Source organism: Rhinolophus sinicus, linkage group LG07 (assembly GCF_036562045.2).
Source record: "Rhinolophus sinicus isolate RSC01 linkage group LG07, ASM3656204v1, whole genome shotgun sequence".
In the NCBI taxonomy this organism is placed as follows: domain Eukaryota; kingdom Metazoa; phylum Chordata; class Mammalia; order Chiroptera; family Rhinolophidae; genus Rhinolophus; species Rhinolophus sinicus.
This window is the reverse complement of record NC_133757.1, coordinates 79,522,973-79,548,262: the sequence shown is the minus strand read 5'-3', so window position 1 is coordinate 79,548,262 and position 25,290 is coordinate 79,522,973. Positions and strand designations below refer to the sequence as shown.

The 25,290-nt window shown below is 49.5% G+C and overlaps 2 protein-coding genes across 17 annotated transcripts in view; one reads left to right on the top strand and one right to left on the bottom strand.

Moving 5' to 3' along the window:
• Positions 1-930: 930 nt before the first annotated feature.
• On the bottom strand, positions 931-23,497 carry HAUS8 (HAUS augmin like complex subunit 8). Of its 3 annotated transcripts, none has more exons than XM_074337961.1 (11): positions 23,376-23,497; positions 17,121-17,185; positions 14,066-14,121; positions 9,682-9,763; positions 7,123-7,218; positions 6,921-7,015; positions 6,259-6,324; positions 5,996-6,154; positions 4,560-4,701; positions 2,381-2,522; positions 931-1,341 (listed from the first exon to the last, which is right to left on the bottom strand). In XM_074337961.1, exons 1-11 carry the CDS (start codon positions 23,480-23,482, stop codon positions 1,143-1,145), a joined length of 1,209 nt encoding a protein of 402 aa, XP_074194062.1. In that variant the 5' UTR covers positions 23,483-23,497; the 3' UTR covers positions 931-1,142. The 3 variants fall into 3 exon arrangements, with proteins under 3 accessions (XP_074194062.1, XP_019592345.2, XP_019592346.2); XM_019736786.2 differs by lacking the exon at positions 23,376-23,497 and adding an exon at positions 21,768-21,937; XM_019736787.2 differs by lacking the exon at positions 23,376-23,497 and adding an exon at positions 17,282-17,412.
• The window catches only part of MYO9B (myosin IXB), a 79,741-nt gene continuing 76,536 nt past the window's right edge, over positions 22,086-25,290 (top strand). For all 14 annotated transcript variants that reach the window (XM_074337955.1, XM_074337951.1, XM_074337952.1 and 11 more), the window contains exon 1: positions 22,086-22,224. The gene's annotated coding sequence lies outside the window, so the exon portion shown is untranslated. The remainder of the gene's footprint in view (positions 22,225-25,290) is intronic.

Below are 25,290 nucleotides of genomic sequence, written 5' to 3'. Positions count from 1 at the left end.
TTGGGGCACTTATCAGGGAAATTAATGAAGATAATGACTGCCAAAAGGACCAGAGTGCCTGGGGTGTCCCCTTCTGTGGACCCAAAGCTTTTTGCACATAAATGGAGGGGAAAACTGGTCAGAGAGTGGAGAAGTTTCTGGGACTCTGACACAGGAGCTTCATGGAAATCCCTAATGAGGGCTTCAGTGGACTTGGAGAACACGGAAATGAAAGGGTTAATAGGGTGGTTGGAAACTGGAAGGTTTAAACCAGCCTGATGGCAAGAGCATGCGTCCCTTGACCTACATGTTGTGCGGGAATGGCTATCATGTATGACTGGGGCCTGCCTCCCCTACGTGCAACTGTAAATCCAAACCTGCTGACCAAGTCCCCAGCAGGCCTCAGTTAGGAGTGTAAGGATTGGTGGGATAAAGTTGGAAGTAGAACAAAAGTGTGCCTGATTGAACAGGCTTTATTTAGATCAAGTGGATGCATCTCTCTTCCGGAAATGCATGATGGGGATGGATACTGAGTCTTATTGGGGGCACTTCCCCTTCCTGATGTTGTAATGCAGAAGGCGTGTCCATGGGAACCACTAGGCTTGCCTGGGTCTACGCGGCGCAGACCGGAGCTGGAGAGCTGGCTGGGCAAACTCTCTGCTGCACAGTCCAGTGTGGAATGTAGATGGCAGCTATGGCAAAAGCCCGCAGGTGCCTCCCAGCGCCCGCTACTGGGATGCTGGACTCAATGGAGAATTTCCATTTGAGGACTAACTCCTAACTTGCTATCAGATATTAAATAGAACAGCCAGCCCTGGGAGTAAAGAACAGGAATCATCTTGAAAGTGAAATACTCTAATGTCTCAGAAGTTCTGAGGCTCAGAACCAGCTGTTAGGAAGCAAATGAGACAACACTTGCCTTCTGCTCCCCCCTTACGTAGAAACCAAGGCTCAAATGCCAAACAGTTTTATTTTTTAAATATCAAACGAGATTATCATACAAAAACAGGTACGCTGCCGAAGTAAGTGACTAAAGTGCTTGAGTTTCCAGAATATCACATCTGCACAGATGTGCCCTGGACAGGTGGCACAGAAAGTGCTTTCTTCCTGATGCTTTGAAGGAAGGTCCCCACTTGGGCTGAGGACACAGCCTGCGCGTGGATTCACAGTGCATATGGCTTGTCAGCGCCGGAAAGGAGGGGGCTGCTTGCCTCTCCCGGAGTTTCCCCGCAGGCGCCCTCCTCACAGAAATACCACTGGCGAGGGGCCGCGGGGCCCTGGGCTTCTTCCCAGACCTCCTGGTTGGTTAAGGCTGCCTCTTTATTCACCCCAGCGGAGAGTTCCAGCACCTGGACAAAGCTCCTGTGGGAACGACAGGATGGATGACGCCTTTTCAGCCTCTGTGCCTGAGAACTGGACGAAGCCAAAGCGTTTTTGCCTTCGCGGCAGCAGTGTGAAGGCAGCCAGTTCAGGCTGACTCCTCGCAAGTGGTTGTGGGAAAGCGTGGGTCACTAAGCTGTCTGAACAGAACTCACACAGGGAAGTCCCCAAGAATAGGACCAGGGAGGCATTCAGGAAGTATTTAGGGAGCATCAGTGCCATGTCAGAAACGGGTGACAGAGCTGTGAATGGGACAATATCCCAGCCCCCTCACAACGCAAATGCTGGTGGGAAACAGGTAGTAAACATGTTTAACCATTCGAACCTGGGACCCTTGCAATCTGGAACCCTCTGGTGTGTCCTGCTTTCATCCCAGGGCACATACAGAAGGAAACGCCACAGTGGATGGCAGTTGTTTCTCCCGAGTCCCTTTCAAATATTTTAGGCATCTCAGGAAGTATGTTTAGCATTGTAAAAGAGAAGAAAACAAGATTCTTTTTGGAAGATGTGGAGGAAAGCCCCATGGTTAGAAATCACCCGGAGAGTGAGAGAAGCAAGCAAGGTGGTTCTGAGGGGCTAGCCTGGGGCTGCGTTGGACCTGAGCTGGTTCCACAAGGGCACACGTTGGTGAAACCCATCACGCTGTACCGCTACAATCTGCACCTTTTCTATATGTATTTATACTTCAATAGAAGTTCCAAAAAGATCGCCCCAAGCCCTTACCCTGGAAAACATTTAAAACATGAATAGATGGATCCAAGGGCGTCTGAAGTGCTGTGCTGCTCTGAGGAAGTGAATGAGGGATGAAAATATGAGCCCCTTTCTATTTTGCCTGTTGGAGAGCTCATAGTTGGGCTGAAGGCTTTTTGCCCATCCCCTCGCCCTGCCTGGCTAGATCCTTGCACTTTTGGCCTCTGCAAATGCCAGAGCTGCCCACTCACTCTCCAGACAGTGCAACCACCAACGACCCATCTCTGCCTGACAGGGGACTATCTTTTTCTTAAAATACGTTCAGAAATACCTTCGAAGCTCCACATCCTTCGTTTGGGTCACTTCCTTGAGTTCGCTCAGCAGGTCCAACACTTTCTCATTTTCATCTGAACTGCCGATCTCAAGTTCTCCCAGCAGACGGAGCGTGGTTGTCAATTCCTGCTGCAAATCATCTGGGGAGACAAGAGGTCATCGGCCACGGGCTTCAAGGTGCCCCAAGCAACCCACTCACGAGCGCGGTAGCTGACTAGATTTTCTCCTTTTGCTGGAACGTTCTCGTGTGATGCTGGAATTGTGAAGAGCTCAAAGACAGAAAGAGTCATGAAGGAAGACATTCGTGCACTGGTACCACCTCTGTGTCCCTTTGCCTGAGGTCACGGTGGCCTGAGACCGTGGGTCAGGTGTGTCTATCATTCAGGCAGTCACGGCACCTAGAATGCCACTCCTGTGTCCTGAACAGAAACGAATGCAAAACGTGGAGAAAGCCTGTGCTCCGAGGAACATTCAACCCCGTGGCTCCCACTCTGTCCAGCAGCCTACACCACCTGCCCCAGCTGAGAGCTGCCTACAATTGCACCGTATCCCAGCTGCTCTAGGAAAAGCAGCATCTCTCTGCTCCTGGCACACGTCCCATCTACCTGCTACACTCTACACACGTCACAACGGTACATTATGTAACAACATTTTGGGAACCTCATACGGGTTCTTACAAACACACATCTTTCCCCTCGATGTGGTCTGAATTGTGCCCTCCTGAAAGACATATTCAGGTCCTAATCAATGATGTGACCTTACTGGAAATGGGATCTTTATAGATGTAACTGAGTTAGAATGAGGTCACAGGGTAGGGCCTATTCTAATGAACTGGTGCCCTTCTAAGAGGGAAATTTCGGTACAGAGGCACTCAGGAGACAGGCCAGGTACAGATGAAAGCAGAGACTAGAGTGAGGCTGCCAGGAGCCAAGGAAGGCCAGCAACGCCAGAAGCTGGGACAGGGGCCTGGGACAGATTCTCCCTCAGAGACTCCAGAAGGAATCAACCCTGCCTACACCTTGATTTTGGACTTCTGGCCCCCTGAACTGGGAGGGAGTAAGTTTCTCTTGTTAAAGCCACCTGGTTTGTGGTACTTCGTTACAGCAGCCACAGAACTCATACAATCCCCAATCCCAACTCCTGGCAATTATCTAAAGAACTTTTCCAGGATAGAGTCCCAAAATTACAGGTGTGCTGTTGAGTGCAATAACTATACACCTGGAAACCTAGACACAGGTAATCATGCAACAAGGCTCATTTTTCAAGTTGCCATGTCAGACATATACTATTTCATGTTGGAAAAAGCTTGATTTTACTAAAAAATCATCTCTGTCTGGAAGTTAATCAGTGGTTGCTTCAGGCTGAGAGAGAGGTAGTGATGGGAAGTGATAGCTACTAGACACTATGAGTTTCTTTTGGAGGAAACAAAAATGTCCTAAAATTACACTGTAGTAATGATTGTACATCCCTATGAATATACTAAAAAATACTGAATTGTACACTTTAGATGAGAGAATTGTATGGTATCTGAATTATGTATCAATAAAGCTGTTAAAAAAATTTTTTTAAATCATCTGTCTGAGACTGTCAATATAGCAACACTCTGTGATCTTGAACTGCGTCTGTGGAAAGCTCTGGAGGGAAAGTCTCCCCAATTTTAGGTGGCAACATTTTACTACATCAGCCTCAAGAAAATGCATCCAGAGGCTCATGAGAGCTCTGCTTAGAAATAATCAGACGCTAGGGCAGCTGAAACCCTGCTTTGGGGAAGATCCCTGTTCTAAAGAGAATTTTAAGATCAAGTGCAGCACTTTTCACACCTGCCAATTTCTTCAAGTGAAGGATTAGGGGGACCCCTCTCCAGGAAAGGGACCCCGCGGCTCTGTGTATAAGGCAGGATGGGGTGTGGGTCAGCAGCCTTCTCACTGCCCCAGCCAACAAGGCACCTTTGCAGAGCCCACCCCCACGGCTGCGGGATTGCAGGCCGCTTCCCAAGAATGCCTTTCAGCAGGGTGGGAAATCAACAGGGAACCCATAGACCTGTCTCGCTGGGCCCCTGCATTCCCTGCCATTTGATGGGACGTGCCATCTACCTAAGAGGCTTGTGAGAAAGACACAAATGGATAAAGGTGCTGGGCACGCAAGAAGTGCCAACACGCACTGGTGGTCTCTCCTACCTAAGAACTGCTGCCCGTCTCCATCCAGGTGGACCGATCTCACGGGCAGCTCGTGCCTTGTGGTGTCCAGGGCTGTCGCAAACGTCTTGTACTGCTCCTTAAAGCGTTCGGCCACAGCCTCATAGGGGCTGAGCATCTCGATCTGCAGGCAGGAGGGAAAGGGGCCTGAGATGAGACCCTGCAACCATGGCCCCTGAAGTTTCACTGACGGCATGTGTGTGGTTAAAACACAGGCTGTTCTTTCGGGATCATCTAGGAAATCCTTCGGGAGGTGCCATGGGTACAGTGAGCTCTCCGCTAACTCTGGCCGCCCTCCTCATCATGAACATGCATCCGCCTTCTAGCACATTCCAGGGCCAGGCCTCAACTGGGATCACAGCAGACCCCAACATGCTGAGCCTTCCTGCTTTGGAGAATTGAGCTTAAACGACCGCCCCCTGCAAGGTGGTCCTCATCCCCCATCCCCCCTTTTCCCTCATACACGCTATCTGGATCCTTGCAGGGCTTTGTAAGGATTCATTATTTGTCATTCGTTCCACTCCACGAGGACAGGTACCCCATTCTCAGCCCAGGGCCTGGCCGCAGGGCATGCATACATGCACGGTGTTGTGGGCTGAACTGTGTACCCCTGACTCCCTAATTCCCCTGCTGACGTCCCAACCCCTAACACCTCAGAATGTAACCTGATTTGGAGACAGGGTCTTTATTGAGGGAATCGAATCAAAGAGAGGTCACGGAAGTGGGCCCTGATCAATATGCCTGGTGTTCTTGTGAGAGGGGCAGATTTGGAGGCAGACACACACACACAGGGAGAACGCCAAGTGAAGAGCCCCGGAGAAGACAGCCACCTCCAAGCCAAGGAGAGAGGCCTGTCATGGCCCTCAGGAGCCAACCCTGCGACAATGTGATCTCAGACTTCCGGCTTTCAGAACTGAGAGAAAGTGTCAGTTGGTTAAGCCACCCGCTCTGGGGAACTGTGTTATGGCAGCCCCAGGACACGCACATATTGTGTGATAAGCCACACCACACCACACCCACATCCTTCTAGGTTCCAAGGGTTTGCTCCATGACCTTCTTAGGCGTGGACGCCTGTGTCCCAGCACTGACCACATGGCGCCAAGACTGTGCCTCCCACCAGCACCCTGGCCCCCTGGGCAGGCCTAGAGCGTATCTTCATGTTGCTGGGCACAAGTTGAACGTGCCTGAAGAGTATGTGCATGTGTGTAAAGGGACAAGTCCCTCTTGCTGGTTGGTACTTAACATTACAGGTTTGTCCTCTTATAAGCTGTCACACACCAACAGCCAGTGGTGTCAAAAGACGAGCACAGACTTAGAGCAGGCGAGCAGCGACACCCACCGCAAATGCTTCCTCCAAACATCCCTGCCACAGTGACCCTGCTGGGACACGTGGCTCAGAGACCGTGGTCACAACTGACCTGAGCATTGAGGACGGCCAGTAACTCCCGCTTCCTCTGACAGAGGAGAAGTTGGCGCTTCAGCTGGTGGACCTTTTTCTGGAGCTTCTCCTTCTCTTGGCACATCATTAATAAATTCCTTTCGGCTGTGTCTTCAAAGGCAGCGAGATTGTTCTCCATCTGTTAAGTGCAGAACGAGAGCTCAGGATGGAGTGGACTCCATCTCTGTGGCTGACAGGGGCCGCCTTTCCACCCGTATCATGTGTGAATGCGGTGGTTTTCACCTTTACGGTCAGGAGAGTGAGAAGTAACGTTTGGGATTCCATCATTTCCATTGCTTCGGAGATATCCTTAAGGAAAAGGAAAAGATACTCTGGGTCCTCCAGTGAACTGGTATAAATTCAGCCCTCTTCCGTGGGAGGGAAACCACCCTAACTCATACTACTTTTATTTAGTTCAGTAATTCGATAACCCTTTACTGGGTAACAATCTGCTGTTTCTATTATCACGTTTAGACTTTTGAGGCACTCTGGAAGGAGGAAGAGGATGGTCTGGCCCGCTCCCAGGGGCTGGGTGGTCAAAGGCCAGCTTGAGGGCACCTGCCCATTCAGTTCCACACTGGAACCTGGACTCAAGCCTCCCACCCCAGTCAGGACGTCCTCCCACTGGGGGACAGAGCCTGGCCAAGTGCCTTCCCTAGCATGGCACCGCCAACAAGGCCCCAATCTCATTTTTCACATGATCCCACATTTCTATCTACTGTACGTGTACTTGGAGAAACAAACTACAAATGATCTAAGAACGTGTGTTAGTTTTTGTTCTAAAAGGCATGGCTGGCTTGTTTGTTCTTGGAGCCCCGGGCCTCACATGGCACCTGGCACAGGGCAGGAGTTAAACCAGATTTATCCACCCCATTAACAAGTTCCCTGTCATTTCAGGTACTTACTGGGGTCTTTTTTCGTGAGGCGGAAAACGACGTTGACTCGGTTTTCTTTGACATTGTTTTTTCTAATTGTGGAGTCTTTCTAAGCATACTCTTCTCTAAGATCAAGAAAAGCATTTTTAAGGTCAGAAGAGCACACTTCAGAGGCCCGCTGAGATACACTGCAACCCCCCGGCTGGGAAAAGGGGTGAAACGAATGATTTACCGTTAATGGCTGAGAGATCCAGGTCTGGTGGGGCAGTGCCATGCCCTTCTAGCAACGTGGACTGCAGATCACCTTTGCCGATGATTCCACTGCTCTCTGTGGGCCCAATGAGAATCCCAGCAAGTCAGCCGTCACCAAGACACTCTACACCTAAGCCGGGAAGTGGGCAGCCTTTCCGGACACCACCACTTTCTTCCAAAACTCAACTTCTTGCTAGGTAGTAAAGAAGGCTGAAAAACCTTAGGAAATTCCTAGCCATCAACTTGAACATATTTTAAAGGAGAACTGGAAAAGAGAGGCATTCTTTATAAAAGATGCAAATAAGCGATTCTTCCTAGTTTAATAAAAACTGCTGTGTTCGCGATATAAGACTCTCATACAGGCCACATGCGTGCTCTGCCCTCAGCTCTTCCTCCTGCTTTCTCTAGTAGCTTCTAGACTGTTCATCTTCCCCGGGAGTTCCCTCCATTTTTTAGCCTCTATTTAAAAATGTGAAATTATGCCTTACACCATCTAAAATGGGCACTGGTGTGCTGCCTACTTCAATTAAGCAAGGGTTCCTGAGGACTGCAAAATGAACAGATGGTATGTCAAATACAATGTCATGTTAAGAACTAAACAGAAAATGATTTCATAAACAAGTATACAGTTGAGAAAACGACTACGTGGAAATGAAAAGAGCACAGTCACAATAACGTGTAGAGCATGGTACCACTTATGTTCAAATTTTTCAAAACTTCTAGATAGATACAAACATCTATCAAAAGCAGCTGCCTTGGGGTGGCTGGTTAGCTCAGTTGGTTAGAGCGCAAGCTCTTAACAAGGTTGCCGGTTCGATCCCCACATGGGCCACTGTGAGTTGCGCCCTCCACAACTAGACTGAAACAACTACTTGACTTGGAGCTGATGTGTTCTGGAAAAACACTTGAATAAATAAAAAAGTGAAAATAAATAAATGAAGCAGCTGCCTCCTGGGTGAGGAGCTAGGAAAGCGAGGTGGGAGATGGTAACTTTTTATTGCTATGACTTTTGTACGGGTTAAATGTTTTGTCATCTTCATGGATAGAAAAACCATTAAGAAAAGCCATTTCCTATAAAGCCGTACGATGCAACTGAAAAAGCAGTCCCTCTAAGTCATGACTATGCTTGAATCATGGTTCCTCAGCCTTGGCACTGTTGACATTTGGGGCTGGATTATTCTTTGTTGGGGCGTCCTGCACTGAGCAGCATCCCAGACCTCCACCCACTAGATGCCAGCGAGTGGCATACCTCCGCCTTCAATCTCAACAACCAAATATATCTCCAGACAGGGCCCAGTGTCCCTTGGAGGTCACAATGGCCCCCAGGTGAGAACCCTGATTTTAAAATGTGGCAGGCCCAGCTTCTGACTCCTCGGACCATGCCAGTTTTCTCAGCTTCATGCATGGTCGTCAACTAATTGCATGAGAAAACACTAGAAGCCTGGCTCTGGTTCCGCGTGCCTGCTACTCAATCATGCCTGGGTCAGGGAACAGTGCAAATTCTGACAAACATGTAAATCAGGGTCAGAAAACTTACAGCTCGCAGGCTGGACCTGGTCCACTTCCTATGTTTGTTAATAAAGTTTTATTGGGATACAGACACGCCCATTTGTATATGTGTGATCTGGGACTGCTTTCATGCTGCAAACAGTCTTTGTCACAGAGACTGCCCTGCAAAGCTTAAAATATTTACCATCTGGCTCAGGAAAGGTTTTCTGACCCTTGATCTGAACAATATAGTAGGAAATCTAAGTCGTGAAAAAACACATTTAATTTTTTCCTGTGAGACTCAAAGCTGTCACCATTTTGAACAAGGGGGTGAGGGCTGAGAAAGTTTTGCTTTTTGAGAATTGCTCTCATGCAAAAGAAGAGCTGCCAACTCTTGCTGGAGAGGTGGGCATGTGAGGATCTAGACGAAGGGCTACAGTGGGAGGGGTCTTCCCAGATTTCTAGATAAGCACACCGACTAGAACTGCACACGTCAACAGTGACAGTCTAAGTGGCAGACGGTGAGGGAGCTCCCCCATCTTGGTCTACATTTGCCATTTTTTTATACTGAACACGTCATGGCTACAATCAGAAAAACTGGAACTATTTCATATCACTTTGGTGACAGCTTCTAGAAGGCTATGGGGAGACCCTTACAAGTAAGACTCAACCCAAGGCAGTGAGGCAGGAGGATGAGGCCTCACACCTTCTCTGAGCGTCCTGATCTCAGAGCTCCCTCAGGAAATGATCACGTGATCAAGGAACTGGTCACAAGGGAAAGCCATGACGGCAATTCGGCTCTTCTCTAGGGCCACATAGGAAGGGACTTCCCCCACTACCCCACCATCCCCTTTCAGCTCCCCACATGTCCCAAGTCTGTCCTTACACCAAAACTCTTTGCCTAGCTTTCTTCTGACACTTCCCAGAAAGAAAAGAGGAAGTTTTAACTTAAGCGTACTTGCAAATACAATTCACCATCGTTGATCACTTCCTGAGCTCTATAGCTATTTTGCACCCTCCCTCCATGCACCCTCCCTCCATCATTAAGTACCTTTGCTCTTCTGCAGTGGGTTGGGTTTCCGTCCACTTTCAGGCATCTTCCCACTGGTCTTTAAAGCATCTGTTGCAAGAGCCTGTTAGGGAACACGTGACATTCAGGGAACAAGACACCTCCCCTTTGTGAGAAGGGGCCTCTTCATGGTCTGCACGGTTTGCATCTGCTCTCACTTTGAGGCGAGGGATAGCCTTAAGGAGTTCTGACATTTCCTGCGTATATACAGGATGAACTAATTTTGTCAAAAAGGCTACCCTCACGCGCATAGAATATAGGAAACCACCAAAATGTTTGCCAGTGATTGTCTGACATGGCAGATTACAGGTGACCGCTCTTCTGCAGTCTCACAGAGAATATATTACTTTGGTCACCAGGGAAAACAAAGCTTTTTGTCCAAGTATTCATCTTCACAGCTTACAAAAACAGCAAGCAAGCCATGGAGAGAGCAAGCCATTACAGTGTGATAATATAAAAGAAAAAAAGAAAACCTTGTTAGGGGTGAGACTATTTCCATGTAGATACCAACGCTGTACTCGAGCTCCTACAGTAAGAAATAAAGGCAAACAGGTAGGAAAGGAAGAAATAAAATTCTCTTCTTGGCTGGTTAGCTCAGTTGGTTGGAGCATGAGCTCTTAACAATGAGGTTGCTGGTTCGATCCCCACATGGGCCAGAGTGAGCTGCACCCTCCACAACTAGACTGAAACAACTACTTGACTAAGAGCTGATGGGTCCTGGAAAAACACACTGAAAATAAACAAAAGTTTAAAAAAAGAAAGCAAAAACAAAACACTCTCTTCTTGCAGACATGATTCTTCACGTAGGAAATTCTAAAACATATTTAAAAGCTACTAAAATTAGTAAGTTTAGCAAAGTTGTAGAATAGAGGGTCAGTATTTTTTTTTAAAATCAATCATATTTCTAGCAATGAATGACTTTGGAAACTGAAATTAAAAGAGTACCACATATAGCACTAAAAAACGCCAAATAACTTAGGTATAAATCTAACAAAACATGGGGAAGGTCTATACACTGGAAACTACCAAACACGGTTCAAAGAAATCCAAGACGTAAATATTAGGTTGGTGCAAAAGTAACCGTGGTTTTTGCAATTATTTTTATCCATTTATTTATTTATTTAAAACTGTTTGTTTGTTTTTAAAATTTTATTGGGGAATATTGGGGAAGAGTGTGTTTCTCCAGGGCACATCAGCTCCAAGTCAAGTCGCTGTCTTTTGATCTAGTTGTGGAGGACACAGCTCAGCTCCAAGTCCAGTTGCCGTTTTCAACCTTAGATGCAGGGGGCACAGCCCACCATCCCATGAGGGAATTGAACTGGCAACCTTGTTGTTGAGAGCTTGCGCTCTAATCACCTGAGCCATCCGGCTGCCCCTCCAGCAGCTCAGCAGCAGCTCGTTGTCTTCAATTTAGTTGTGGAGGGCGCAGCTCACTGGTCCATGTGGGAATTGAACTAGCAACCCTGTTGTTCAGAGATTGCGCTCTAACTGAACCATCTGGCTGCTCCTATTTTTAACCTTTTACCTCAATTACTTTTGCACCAACCTAATAAATGAAGAGGTACACCATGTTCATGGATTTGAAGATTTGGTGTTTAAGCTATTGTTCTCCTTAATCTAATGCATATATTCAATATAAGCAAAATCTCAGCAGGAGATTTGGTAGAAAAAGGCAAGCTAAGTCTAAAATTTACATGGAAAGGCAAAGCAACTAGAAGAGTCAAGTAGTTTTGGAAAAGAACAAAGTAGGAGACTTCACACTACCTGATTTCAAGACTTGCTACAAAGCTAACAATAATCTCAGCAGTGTGGAACTGGCCTCAGGATAGACATGTAGAACAATGAAAAAGAACAGAGTCCAGAAACGATGCATACACATGCACGCAATTGGTTTTTGACAGGTGATGAGACAATACAAGGGGGAAAGGAAAGTACCATTTCAACAAATGGTACTAGAACAAGAGAATATCCATACACTTAAAAACGAACTTGAATTCCATCATCGCAGAAGATTACCACAATTAATTCAAAATGGATCACAGATATTAATGTAAAACCTAAAACTGTAAAAACTCCTAGAAGGAAACATGGGAGAAAATCTTTTTGGTCTTGGGTTAGGCAAAGGTTTCTTAGATATGACACCAAAAGCACAACCTATAAAAGCAGAAATCAGTAAGTTGGACTTCATCAAAATCAAGAACTTCTGCTCCTCACAAGACACTTAAGAGAATGAAAACACAAAGATAAGCCACACACCAGGAGAAAATATTTGCAAATCACTATACAGGGTTGGCATCCAAGATATAGAGAGCTCTCAAAACTCAATAATAAGAAAAACAACCCAATTAAAAAATGGGCCAAAGATCCAAATGGACACATCACCAAAGATAGGAATGGCCAATAAGCACATGAAAAGATGTTCAATATCACATCAGTTGTTATGGAAACGCAAGTAAAATCACAATGAGATCCCACTTCACACCCACCAGTATGGCTTCAATCTTAAAGCATGGACCGGAACTGTCAGTAGCAGGTGAGAATGCAAAAAGGTGCAGCCACTTTGGATAGCAGTCAGGCAGTTTCTTAAGAGTCAAACATATGCTTACACTATAACCCAGTAATTTCCCTCATGGGAGAAATGCAAACACATCCGCAGAGCATCCTGCACAGGAATGTTGAAAGTGGCTTTGTTCAAAATTGCCCCAAATGAGACAAACAAACCAAATGCCTTTCACCAGCTGAGCAGCCTGTGGGCCACCCACACAGTGGAATAGTCTTCAGGGTCAGAAGGAACCAACCCTAACTGTTACAGGCAGTCACAGGGAAGCATCGCCAACACACTTTATGTGAAAGAAGGCAGATACAAGATGCTGCAGCCCGACACCTTTGAAATGACTTTCTGGAAAAGGCAAAGCTACAGATAGGGATGGAAAACAGATCAGGGCTGCCTGGGGTTGGGAGGGGCTGGCTCCATCAGAGCACAGGGGGATTTGCGGGGTGACAGATTGTTCTATCTCTTTACTGTAGTGGGTCCATGACTGGATGCATTTGTCAAAACTCACAGAACTGGACGCTGAAAAGAATGACTTACTCTAAGTAAATTATACAGCAGGTCCTCGAATAACACTTTGTTATAATGTTGATCAGATGCCATAGGAACTTAACTCGTTTATTATCAATTAGCCTACGGTAAAACTGGTTTCATTCACATCATTTCACCACAGTTCCATGAACCTATTGATGACGTTAAGTGAGGACTTACTATACCTTAATTTAAAAAATGAAAAGAGAAGCTCTCAAAGATCCAAAATACTACATACAGCATGTAGACACATGGGGGCGCTGTAACCAAGTTTGCAAGGCAACTAAACAAGTTTGCAATTAAAATTACAAAGTGTGGACTGTGATCCTTTGTCGAAAATCCCTTCAATAGTGTAAGCCACCGATTCTGGGTGCTGATGTGTGGACGTAGGTGCGTTGACTGTAATACGCACCACTTTGAAGCAGGATGTTGTCAGAGGGGTGGCTACGCAGTGGGTGGGGTGGGGTTCTATGAAAAATCTCTGTACCTCCCACTCCATTTTGCTGTGAACCTAAAACTACTCTAAAAAAATTAAGTCTAGTTAAGGAAATCACTCCAAGAAGCGTATCAAACAGTTTTTACAAAGCTATCCTTCTTCAGGCCAGATCTTAAGTCACATTTTTAAGAAGCTGCCATTCTCCGTAAAAAAGATAGAGGAAATGAATGTTTTACCATAAACAATGATTTGGAAAATAGAGGGATAACATGACCTTCACCTCACATTCTCAGTCCGTACACAGTGAAACAAAACATATAATTGGGTAATGTACTGGCTGCTTTCATTAGGCAGCACACAAAGCACGTTCTCATGTTATTAAGTGCTTCATGCCAACATTTTCAATGGTTTCACAATTTTTATGATGTGACTACAAGTAGTTCATGAAACTCTTCCTCCAATACTGGATGATTCAGGCACATTGTTTTTCCCACAGTTCTCTAAAACCCTGCAGGTGTTTTTTAAAGACCAGCCACGACCAGGGAGTGTGTGCTGGGTATTCGATAGAACTGTTTCGGGACAGAATCCAGAAAAGGAATTATTGGACTGAAAGGCAGGAATAATTTTAAGTATCAACAGAGATCATGGCTTTGCCAAAAGGCTTCTCAAAGCGATGAGCCACTTACAACAGACACACAGGACTCGGCAGGAAGAACGTAATGACCCCAAATGCAACTGGGCAAAGTCCCTTAAATGCTGCCTTTGGGAGCAGGCTGTGCCCAGCTCTCGAGACTCGTGTCAGAATTCCAAGTTCATCAGAACTGTTTCAAATGCACATTATGTGTTACCTTTTTGGTGGTTTTCTTCTCATACTGCAAGTATCGGGACTCGACCACTTTTCCACCTGTGGGGGACATACTGCTGGTTTGTAACAAAACTACAACAGGGGTGTGTGAAGACCCACCAAGCACCAAGGAGAAGCATCACCCAGCCCAGAGCTGGGAGCTATCAGCCCTCCCTACTCAATGGCAGGAATGGGGGAGCTACTCCCCTTTGCTCCTCTCAGATCCTGTCCTGCAGCACCCTTGAGCATGTATGGGACACCTACTTTGTGCAAGAATACAGGGGCTGGAACACCTACCGTGTGCAAGAACACTTATGGGACGCCTACTATGCACAAGAACATGTTGGAATACCCACTGTATGCAAAAACATGAATGGGACACCTACTGTATACAAGTCCCTGGGCTCAGAGCGGAGCCACAGAAACCTACAGGAGCTATGATCAAGGAAGACCAAGGACTATGCTCCAAAGATCAAAGCAGAAAGGGGACTCGGGCCAGGTAGGGAAAGGAAGAAAGACCTTCCACAGAGGGCCACCTATTTGCCTCCTCCTCCCTCCCCAGCTCACTCCTCCTCCCGGTCGTGACCCTGACTGCCCCTTCTCCCAATGTCTTTGACCCACTGATGGTACCACTTTTCACATCCCCTCACCCTACCCCTCCTAGCTCAGGACCCCTCCCCTGGACACGTTCAGCGCCAAGACCCCTCTCAGACACAGCGTAATCCTTATGACAGCCCAGCCCCAGGTCCCCTTCCACACCTGCCCCTGGGGCACTGAATGTGGATGGAGGAAACCCCACCTGTCCTCCCCACCTCCAGGGGCTCTTGCTGCAGCCCCCGTAACCACCCACAGTCCTCTGGTCTGTCCCCCACCCCCTCTCCCCGACCTACAGTCTCCTCTGGTCAACTGGGGACCTGTCTCCTACTTCACGGGGAAGACAGCCATGGCCCCAGGAGATCCTCCTTCCTGGGCACCCAGACACCTCCCCACCTCAGAGCTATATCCTGGCCCTGCCATGTGGAGGGACCTCTGTGCTCTGAGGTAAAGCGAAGCCCCACTCTGTGTTAGAGCCCTGCCCTCATCCCCTAAGGAAACTGCTGCGGCAACAACCCCTTTCCATACCAGCCCTGCTCCTCTCTCCATGGTCATGCTGCTAATCCCACCCCAACACCTCGGACTCACCCCTGCTTCCCTGCTTCCCTTGACAATGCTGGCTCCTCCGCCTCTCCTCCCTCTTCCCTTGATCTACCCGTCCTTCCCTCCCACCTGACTCTCACACCCACCACCACACTGAAGAAACTCATCTCAGCAAGACCACTGAGACCTCCCTGCTCCAAGGCCCATCAGCCATTCTCAGTCCTTGTCCGAAGCCATCAGCAGCGCTGGACACAGCACAGCCCGCCCCCTCCTCTGAAAACCCCCTGCCGGCCTCCAGGCTGGCTGCGCCGCTAGGCTGCCAACAGGTCGTCTTGTGGGTCCACCAGCTGGTGAAGCCGCAGCGCCTCCAGGTACCTTGCAGCTCTGGCACAATTCAGGGCACCCCTCTGACCTCTTCACCTTCTCACCCCAATCACTTCACTCCATTCCCACGACCATGACCCCCTTTGCTGTTCTCCAACCAGCGGACAGCTCCCACGCTTGCGCTCCTTCCCAGCTCTGCTCAGCCTAGCATAGCCCTTGAACCAGGAAGCTACCCCCATCCTGCTGTTTTATCCACCGCATCTGTCATCCTCCTCCACACCCTGGGTCTCCTTACTTCTCCACTAGTTGCACCATCTGTGTCCCAGACAGCCAGCTCCCTGAGGGCAGTGATTTGTGTCTGTTTGACTTGCTGCTACATTACACCACCCCCCAGGGAGGTGCTCAACAACGCATCAAATGCATGACTCTGCGCTTTTTCTAGGTGCTTCAGTGTCTCCCTTTTTACAGAAGAGACCCAGGGAAAGTGACTCGATCAATGTCACATAGCTCAGCAGTTTGGTTGAGCAAGACTGTGATTTCAACTGTGTCGTCACACCAGGATTTGCATCTTCCATTAGAGAGTCGGGCTGCAGCTGCCACGGAGAGGAAAGGAGGCAGACCCAGTTAACGGGGAACCTGGCTCAGGCCATGGACGCAGTGGTCACCGTGAGCGGGCCCCAGGCAGGGAACAGTGCTGACTACAGGGAGCGTGGGCTCAGACAATAAGCGGGGAGGTACCTAGGGTCGAGGCCAGGACCAGGCAGGGTCCAAGGGAGAGAACCAAGCCGCCCTGAGACTCTGCCACTGGATATCAAGTGAAGCATTGGGGCGAAGGGCACCCTCAGGTCCAAGCAGGGGGAGAACATCCTACAATGGGTCTTTCTAATACCCTCAGCAAAGGGGGGCACACATCTAGGAAGGATCTGAGGCTCTGGGCTCCTTGAACAGTTGAAAAGCAGTTTCAAGCTTCCAGAAAACTAGAATGCACCTGTGTGTTTTCAATGGCAGTGGGTTTTCCAGAGGCAACGCTACTGGGAAGGATGTAATCTGTGTTCAAGCACCAGACCGCATGTCAACAGTAGAGCTGTGACAGACAAGATCCTGCTCTAAGTTCTGAGCCGCACACGGGCACTTTAGGAAAACTCCTCCTCGTTTCAGAGGCTTGAGCTTCAACGTGGGAGATGCTCGAGTCTGCGCCCAAACTGGGCACTGCCAAGAGTCAAGGGGGGCTGTTCACAGTGATGCCAGACTCTCAGGTGGACACGGGACATGGGGGCACCCCCGAGGGACTGAGGAAACTTAAATGTTTGGTAATGAACTCCTTCCCCACACTTCCAAGTGACGAGTGCTGGGCATAGCCTGTGACCCCCATGGCTGGAAGGGCCCACTGCCCTAGGAGACACCCACCGAGCCCTGTGGCACCACTGGCTGCAGGCAGGGCTGGGTGACCAGACTCGAAATCCCCCAAGACATGACCAGAAGATAAAGTCAGTTTCCCTGCTCTGCTCTGGGGTTTTTCTCCCCCAAAAGCACTTACCGGGAAACAAAAATCACTTTGTACTTCACCGGGTCACAAGGTAGATTCTAAGCTGACTCACCTTGTAATCTTCTTCCTTTCGGTTTAGCGCCACCAGGAGTGCTGGGACCTCCCGTGGAAGGCTTCCTAAAAGAGAGAGGGGGTCTTGTTAATGTAGCTGACAAGCAGCTGAGGGAAGCCAGTGAGGAGCCCGCGCTTCTGATCTCTGCGAAGCTGGGCCACCTGAACAGGCAGAGGGACATGGAGCCCTGTTGCCCGGGTGAGAGAGTAGCCCAATGCCTGAACTAAGAAAGGCCCAGAGCGAGAAGAGCCAGCATGTTTGCCAAGCCTCAAAGATCTCCACTTAAGTCACAGGTTCATCAGTTCTGCAGGTGGTGGTGTGCCTGTTGTTTGCCAACGGCATGGATACGCGTGAACGAGAGACGGAAGAGCAGCATTTTCCTGTCGGACGAGTGTGAAGGGCGCCCTGGACAGGTAAAGGGGCGGGGGGAGGCGAGCAACAAAACAGGTACACAGGAAAGGACATTCTAAGACAGGAATCGATAAGGTCAAGGCACGGGGGCAGAGGAGAATGATGTAGAAATAGGAAGTGATCAGCCCTGTGGCTTAGCTGGAGAACACGGCCAATGATACGGGATCAGGAGGAGAGAACACTGGGCCAGGCTGGCAGATTTGAATGCCAAACTTAAAGGGCTCGGACTTGGTCCCATAGCCCAGAGGTCAGCAACCTTTCTCTGTAAAGGGCCAGGCAGTAAATATTCTCAGCTATGTGGGTGATGTGCTGACAATCACTACTCAACCTTGCCATGGTAGCACGAAGCAGCCATGGATGATGCAGAAAGAACTGGGTATGGCTATGTTCCAATAAAACTTTATATACACACAGTGACATTTGAATTTCATACAATTTTCCTGTATCACGAAACATTCGTCTCCTGATTTTTTTTTAACAACCATTTAAGAATGTACAAACCATTTTTAACCTCATCCGCCTTACAAAAAAGGGTACATTCTGGCTTTCACCCTTAGGCCCTAGGAAACGAACACTATCAAGCTGTGTTTCACGAAGACCACTGGCAGCTGTGAAGAAGACAGGCTCTAAGGTTCTAGAAGGACAGGGACCGGGTCTGCTCCTCAACATTCCCCAGTTCCTAGGTATGCGTCTGCTCAAACTGCTATCACAAAATATGAGACTTACACAACAGACATTTATTTCTCACAGTTCTGAAGGCTGGAAGTCCAAGATCAAGGTGGGGGCAAGGTAGGTGGCCGCAGGGAGACAAGGGCGGGGGAGGGGGGCTGGAACATGCAAGCAAGCTCTTTGATGTCACTTCTTATAAGGACACCAATCCTTTCTGATCAGGGCCCCACCCTTATGACCTCACTTAACCTTAATTACTTCCATTGAAGCTACACTTCCAAATACAGCCAATGGGGACTTAGGGCTTCAACATACGAATTTGGGGGGGTGGGGGGGACCATAAACATTCAGTTCCTAACAGCCTGGCAGACAGGAAGCACTGGATAAACACTTGTCATACAAATAACTTAGGGGTGCTCACTCGAGGGCAATTTTCACTCCCACAAGACACTGGGCAATATTTGAAGACATCTGTGATTGTCACAGAGGCAGATGCTATTGGCATAGTGAGCCAAGGGCAGAGGTGCTGCTCAACACCCTATGACCCACAGGACGGCCCCCCTCCCAGATGATCCAGCCCCAGATGTCTACTGTCAAGTTGAGTGCCGCTGGCATGATAAATGGGTGGTCAGCAGCATGGGCCTGAAGACAGAGAGAACTTGGAACGCTGTTGCAGAACGCCTATCTAAAATAACAAAGCAGGGGGCCGGCCCGGTGGCTCAGGGGGTTGGCGCTCCATGCTCCTAACTCCGAAGGCTGCCAGTTCGATTCCCACATGGACCAGCAGGTTCTCAACCACAAGGTTGCCGGTTCAACTCCTCGACTCCCCCAAGGGATGGTGGGCTGCACCCCCTGCAACTAACAACGGCAACTGGACCTGGAGCTGAACTGCACCCTCCATAACTAGGACTGAAAAGACAACAACTTGACTTGGAAAAAACTCCTGGAAGTACACACTGTTCCCCAATAAAGTCCTGTTCCCCTTCTCCAATAAAATCTTGAAAAATAATAAAACAAATAACAAAGCATCATGGAAATACAATGAGACATCAGCCCACACCTATTAGAATAGCTATTATCAAAAGACAAGAAGTAACAAGTGTTGGCAAGGATGTGGAAAAGTTGGGTCCCTTGTGCCGTTGATGGGAATGTAAATTGGTGCAGCCACTATGCAAAACAGTTTGGAGGTTCCTCAAAAAAACTAAAAATAGAACGACCACATGATCCAGCAATTCCACTTGTGGGTATTTACCCAAAGCAAATTAAAACACCAACTCTAAAAGGTATCTGCACCCCCATGTTCACTGCAGCATTATTTACAATAGCCAAGACATGGAAAACAAGACATGGAAACATTCATCGATGGATGAATAGATAAAGAAAATGTGAGATATATACAGTAGAATACCACTCAGCCATCAAAAAGGAATCTTGCCATCTGCAACAACATGGATGGACCCTGGGGGCATTATGCTGAGATAAAGTCAGACCAAGAAAGACAAATACTGTATAACCTCACCTATATGTGGAATCTCAAAACAAAACACTGAACTCATAGATTGAGAACAGACTGGTAGTTACCAGAGGCAGGGGTGGTGTGAAATCAGTAAAGGGGGTCAAAAAGTACAAACTTCCAATTTTAAAATAAGTAAGTCACGGGGACATAATATACAGACAGAATGGTGACTGTAAGTAATAATACTGTATTGCATATTTGAAAGCTGCTGAACTGAGAGTAAATTTTAAAAGTTCTCATCATAAGAAAAAAATTATATGGTGACAGATATTAACTAGACTTATTGAGACTTATTGTGATTATTTCATAATATACACACATATTAAATCATTGTGTTGTACATCTGAAACTAATGTTACATGTCAATTATATCTCAATTTAAAAAAAAACACAATAACAAAGCCTGAATATTTGGTCCTAAAAAGTAATAAAGTACTGACGCATGCTAAAACAATGAACCTCAAAAACATGATGCTGAGTGAGAGAAGCCAGACACAAAAGGCCATATAGTGTGTGATCCCATTTATATGAAATGTCCAGAACAGGCAAATTCATAGTGACAGAAAGCAGATTGGTAGTTGCCAGGAGCAGATTGGTGTGGACGAAGAATGGGGAGTGACTGCAAATGGATAGTTTCCTTTCGGGCTGAAGAAAATGTTCTAGAACTCCACAGAGGTGGTTGCACGACATTGTGAATGTCTTCAGGCCATGGAATTGCTCAATTTACAAGGATTCATTTGAGGTCCTGTGCATGTCACCTCAATTTTTTAAAAAAACGAAACCTGACATAGTAGGTGACAGGGTACAGTAGGGCAGGAATCGCTGAACAATCAGCTGGGAGGTGCGCGCGAGTCTGGAATGCCTCCTAGGCTTCCAGTCTGGGTAAGCCAGAAGAGCGGGGGTCATCAGGAACAGAGACCCGCCATGCAGGACGAGGAGCAGGTTGAGAGGCCAAGCTGAGGCCTAGGTGCTGGGACTCCAGGTGATGTCACAAGACAGGCTCCACTAGTCACAGCAGTGGTGGTCACTTTGCTCACGCATGCATAACTGTTGGCCTGCTTATCCCTGTTTTCCAGACAAGAACGCAAAGCTTAAACAGGTCACCCCTAGTGAGTCTGAAAGCGAGAAAAGGACAGAACACGTATTCCCTCTGGGGTCTAAACCAGGGCTCTGGAGCCAAATGGAATGGGCTCAGGCCAAACCTGCAGGTACCTGGGTTTGAGGTTAGGGGTGGGGGGGTCACAACACCTGTGCCAGCCTCTGGTACCTCCCTGGTACTGGACCTAGAAAAGGCTAATGTCAATCTCACGGGGCAAAGGGCTGTGGAAGAAACAAGTGATTTCAGCTGGCCTATTTAATTTTCATTTGCATTGGCACAATGAGCATTGGCCGAATGAACAAATAAGAGAAAACACAGTCCTGGAATCACGCTTGGCACTGGGTAAGTGTTCCACGTCTGCCTTGTTCTTGCTGTGTGACTTTGGGCAAAATGGCCTTCCCTCCCTGAGCCTCCATCACCTCATCTGTAAACGGGAAGCATAGAAATAGGCGGGTGGCAGGGTTAAAGCAGATAATTTAGTGGCCCAGCACTTGTCCACTACAAAATGATCATTCTAACAGCGACAGTTAACATTCACAGGCCAGGCACTGTTCTAAGCGCTTTGAAGCCTCACACGAGGCTTGAACGGCGAGGTCATCAGCCCCGTTTCGCGGCGGAGGAAAGCGAAGCACAGAGAGGTTAAGCCACTTGCTCGAGACGGCCCCGAATCTAAGCGGTGGACCTGGTACTATTGGACCCCGGACCCCGCGGACCTCAACTATTGTAAATAATTCGCGGTCTCATTCAACACCCGCGCTCCGAGCATGCGCAGAGACCGCACCCCGGGGCCTTCCAGATCCTGCGCATCCTCAGTGGTTCCTAGAGGGATCAGGTCTGGACTCACCCTTCCTTTCCCCCGTTTCTCAACCCTACTGCTCCTCCGCCCCTAGCCTTTGGCCATGGCCTTCCTGCCGACACCCACAAAATCCAGACGCACGGCGCCTTAACTCACCCAGCCCCGCGCCCCGAAGACTCCGCCATTTTCCCGCCTTCAACTCAAAGGCCGAGTCTTCAAGTTCAGGTTCCCGCCCCCTCGCCCCGGGCCGGACCACATTGAGGAGCCGCAGGAGGGGTGGCCGCAGGCCGCAAGGGAGCGTGGCTACAGGAGGAGCCGGCGACCCCTGCGCGCGTGCCTCTCGGACCTCCCCTCGTACTTGGTTTCGCCCACCGGAGCAGTGGGCAGTGGCCCAGGCTCTGTGGGAGGGAGAGGACGGGCTTATTTGAGCCCCGCCCCTGGGGCGCGCTGGCGTCACGCCCCGCCCCCGCCCCTCCGGAACCCGGAAGTGGGAGTGCGCAGGGGAGCGGCGGGCGCGGTGGGGCGGAGCGGCCAGAAAAGCGGCGGGCGCGCGGGCGGGAGGGTGGCCGGGGACCCGGCCCGGGACCGGCGGCGCGTGGCGGCCGAGGCCCAGGTAAGTGCCGCCGACCGCGGGTGAGGGACTCGATCTCGAAGCTCACATCGGCGGGCTGCCTTGTAAGGGAACGAGGGGTAATGGGGGGGCGCGAAGGCAGGGATCGAGGGGGCGGGAAGGAGCCTGGGGGTCGTGGAGGGTTGCATGAGACGGCGTGCAAGCGAGACGGAGAAGGTTGATGGGATGGGCCTGGTGAGGGAGTTTGCGGGTGGATGGGGGGGTAGGTCTTGTGGCTTTGAGCAGCTTCTCTGAAGAGGACGTGGCTTAAGTGGTAATTGGGGGGTCGCAGGAAACGGGGCTGGGAGGGCGAGAGGCGAGGAGGCGGGGCTGAGAGGCCCAGGCTAGGGGAGAGGGGCAAAACCGGAGGGGGGTGGTACAGCCAGGGTGCAATCGAGGGCAGGGGTGCAAGACAGCCTGGGGGCGTCTGCCCACGGTTTAGGGGGTGGAGGAATGGTGCCTGAGGCAGGGCGGCGCCTGGGACTCAGTGGGTGTTCATCAGTGAGAGCGGTTCTGAACCCACTGGTATGGTGGCCCGCCGAATTAGGAGAAATGGGGGGTGGAAGGGGGTAAAAGGGATAGAAGCCATGGCAAGAACTGGGGGCCCGTTCAGGGAGGTCCTGGGGAAGAGGCGAGGGAAGGAACTATACTGGCCCCATTCAGACGCTGGGGTGCAGCCCGTGGAAATTCGAGGGGCCCCTCTTGTTTCATCTTCCCGGTTTCATCCCCAACCGCTGAGTGACCCTGGGCGAGTCCCAGCGCCCTGTGGGTTGGTATTCCGGGATTCCGAAATGGAAAATCACACCACTCTCCTAAGACTGGGCTGGCTGGAGCCGGGGGTCCCAGGTAGCAACGAGCAGCTTGCGGGCCCTCTGTGGGACCGGAACTGGGTTTCAGAGGGGAGGGAATGTGTGTGCATGCACCCTTGTGTCTAGGCTGTCACCACCTCCTCAGAGTTGCATCCTTGGACTTAAATGGGTAAAAAAACATACAGGAAACCTTTCCCCCGGCGGCTGTGAGCTCAGCTTGAGAGGCAGCCCTTGTGCCTGCTTTCTCTCCTTGGTGCCCTGTAGGTCAGGGGTCCCGAACTCATTGCCTGAGGTGGGAGCTGGTGGGGACATTGGGCCTTACAGTTGGAGGATCCTATCTCCTACCTTGCTGAGGTGTGTTCTGGTCTTGGTGTCTCCAAATTCAAGGCATCCAGGAGCAGTGAAAGTTGTTTCACTGTGTGATGGGTCCAGCTCTGGTGAGGGCCTTGCATTGGATTCTTTCATCAGCATTCATTTCTCTTCTTTCTCTGCTGTGGGATCTTTGTCTGGGTACTGCCAGAAGACTAGAGAGCTTGGGTTTATAGCTCATGCAGGAATTTAAAGAGGGCCACAGAGAGGTAACCATACCCTTACCTTCTAGAATGTTCTGGCCCTTATGGAAGGTGGCTCCAGGACACCCAATCAGAGCCAGCAAGTCATGCCTCCTGCAGACAGTGAGCTTGGGCTTGCCCTGGCCAGGACAGCCCCTGATAAGCAGGACCAGGATTTTCTGGTTGCATGGTCCTGGCTGTTTTCTCCTCCCTGCACCAGGAGCATGGCCAGGTGGACTCTCATGGAGGGTCCTGTGTTGGGGGTTCTGACCTCTGTCAAGTCTCTTTGTCTGTTTCTTCACCTGTAAAATGGATGGGTTAGCCTCAATCAGCATTTCTCAACTTTGAAATCCAAGCCCTCTTGATAATCTTGGCATCTCCAGCACACAGCCCCCTTGGATTTTATGCAGCCCTCAACTGGTGAACCCCTCCCTGCTGCAGTGATCCCAGTTTGGTTCAACTTTCCATTCTACAGTTTACATCCAAAAATGATTTTTTTTTACTGCTGTTTCATGTTCCAAGTGGAAAGTTACGGTGCCAAATGTGCTTTGCACATCGTACCTGTTCCCAAAGCTCCGGCTGCATCCTGTGGTGGGATATCCCTGGGTGAGACTCTCCCTCAGGTCCTGGCCTATGACTTGGAGAAGCAGGTGGAAATGGGAATCTCCCCTTTCTGTTTGGCTGTAGGATCCATTTTCTGTCCCCATCGGGGGCATGTTAACTTGCCCCTTCCCTCTCCTAGTCTCCTTGAAGTCTTGTGTCTGGGGTGTACCCAGCGTTCCCTTAAGCCAGGACTGGGCGTGCTGGGGGCTGGTTCCAGGGGACAGATAAGCCCTTGTGCCTTGGAGGGGAGACATTCTAGTGCCCCCCACCATGGGAATAATAGAACGAAGGATGACCAGTGCCCGCTTTGGGACTTGTGAGTTCCTGCAGTTTTTCTCAGAAGAGGTGGCTGGGCCCAAGCCGAGCCTTGAAGGTATGGAGGTGTGCAGCCACGCCGGGAAGAGGGATTTGTACCAGCTGCTCCCTGCGCGGCTCTGTCCTTTACTGAGCACCTTTTCTGTTAGACGCTTTTATACCCAACTCTTCCATTCTGCCAACCAGCAGCAAGGAGGTCCTGGTTTCTGTTTTCCCCAATATGGAAACTGAGGCTCAGGGAAGTGATGACTTCAGAGATGACTCCCTGGGTATTCTAGAAACTCGAAGGATCATTAGTCACCTCAAATGGGTGAAGACCAACTCTTTAAAGCAGAGTCACTCAACTGCAGCACCATTGACATTTGGTACTGGATCATTCTTTGCAGGGGGGTTGGAAGGTCCTGTGTATATAGGATGTTGAGCAGCATCCCTGGCCTCCATCCACCAGATTCCAATCGTACCCACCCCCCAAATCACGACAACCAAAACTTGTCTTCAATCGTGGTTTTGTGTCTCCTGGGGGCAGAGTTGCCCCCAGCAAGAACTCCACTCTGTAGTATAAAGTCTGGCTCCTGCCCCTGGCCCACCATTGCCTCAGTGGGTCTTTGGTGTAAGTTGAGCTCCTCGTGAGCTGCTGCCAAGAGCAGGCATGGGGAAAAAAGGCCAGCAGTTGAATTCTGCCATCCGGTCAGCTCTTAATCTGGAGTCCTGATAAAAAGGAGGCCCCACTGCAAATAGACCGAGGGGGAATTGGACGTGCGTCCCGAGAATGGACAGCAGAGAAGAAACAG

Bases quoted from the DNA above. Each gene is read 5' to 3' on its own strand.
- HAUS8 (XM_074337961.1), bottom strand. From the start codon at position 23,482: ATGCAAGGCCCTCACCAGAGCTGGACCCATCACACAGTGAAACAACTT. The intron at 9,764-14,065 runs GTAACACATAAT...GTTCCCTAACAG, and splicing joins AGAAGAAAACCACCAAAAAG to GCTCTTGCAACAGATGCTTT. The intron at 7,219-9,681 runs GTACTTAATGAT...TTGGGCCCACAG, and splicing joins CCCACTGCAGAAGAGCAAAG to AGAGCAGTGGAATCATCGGC.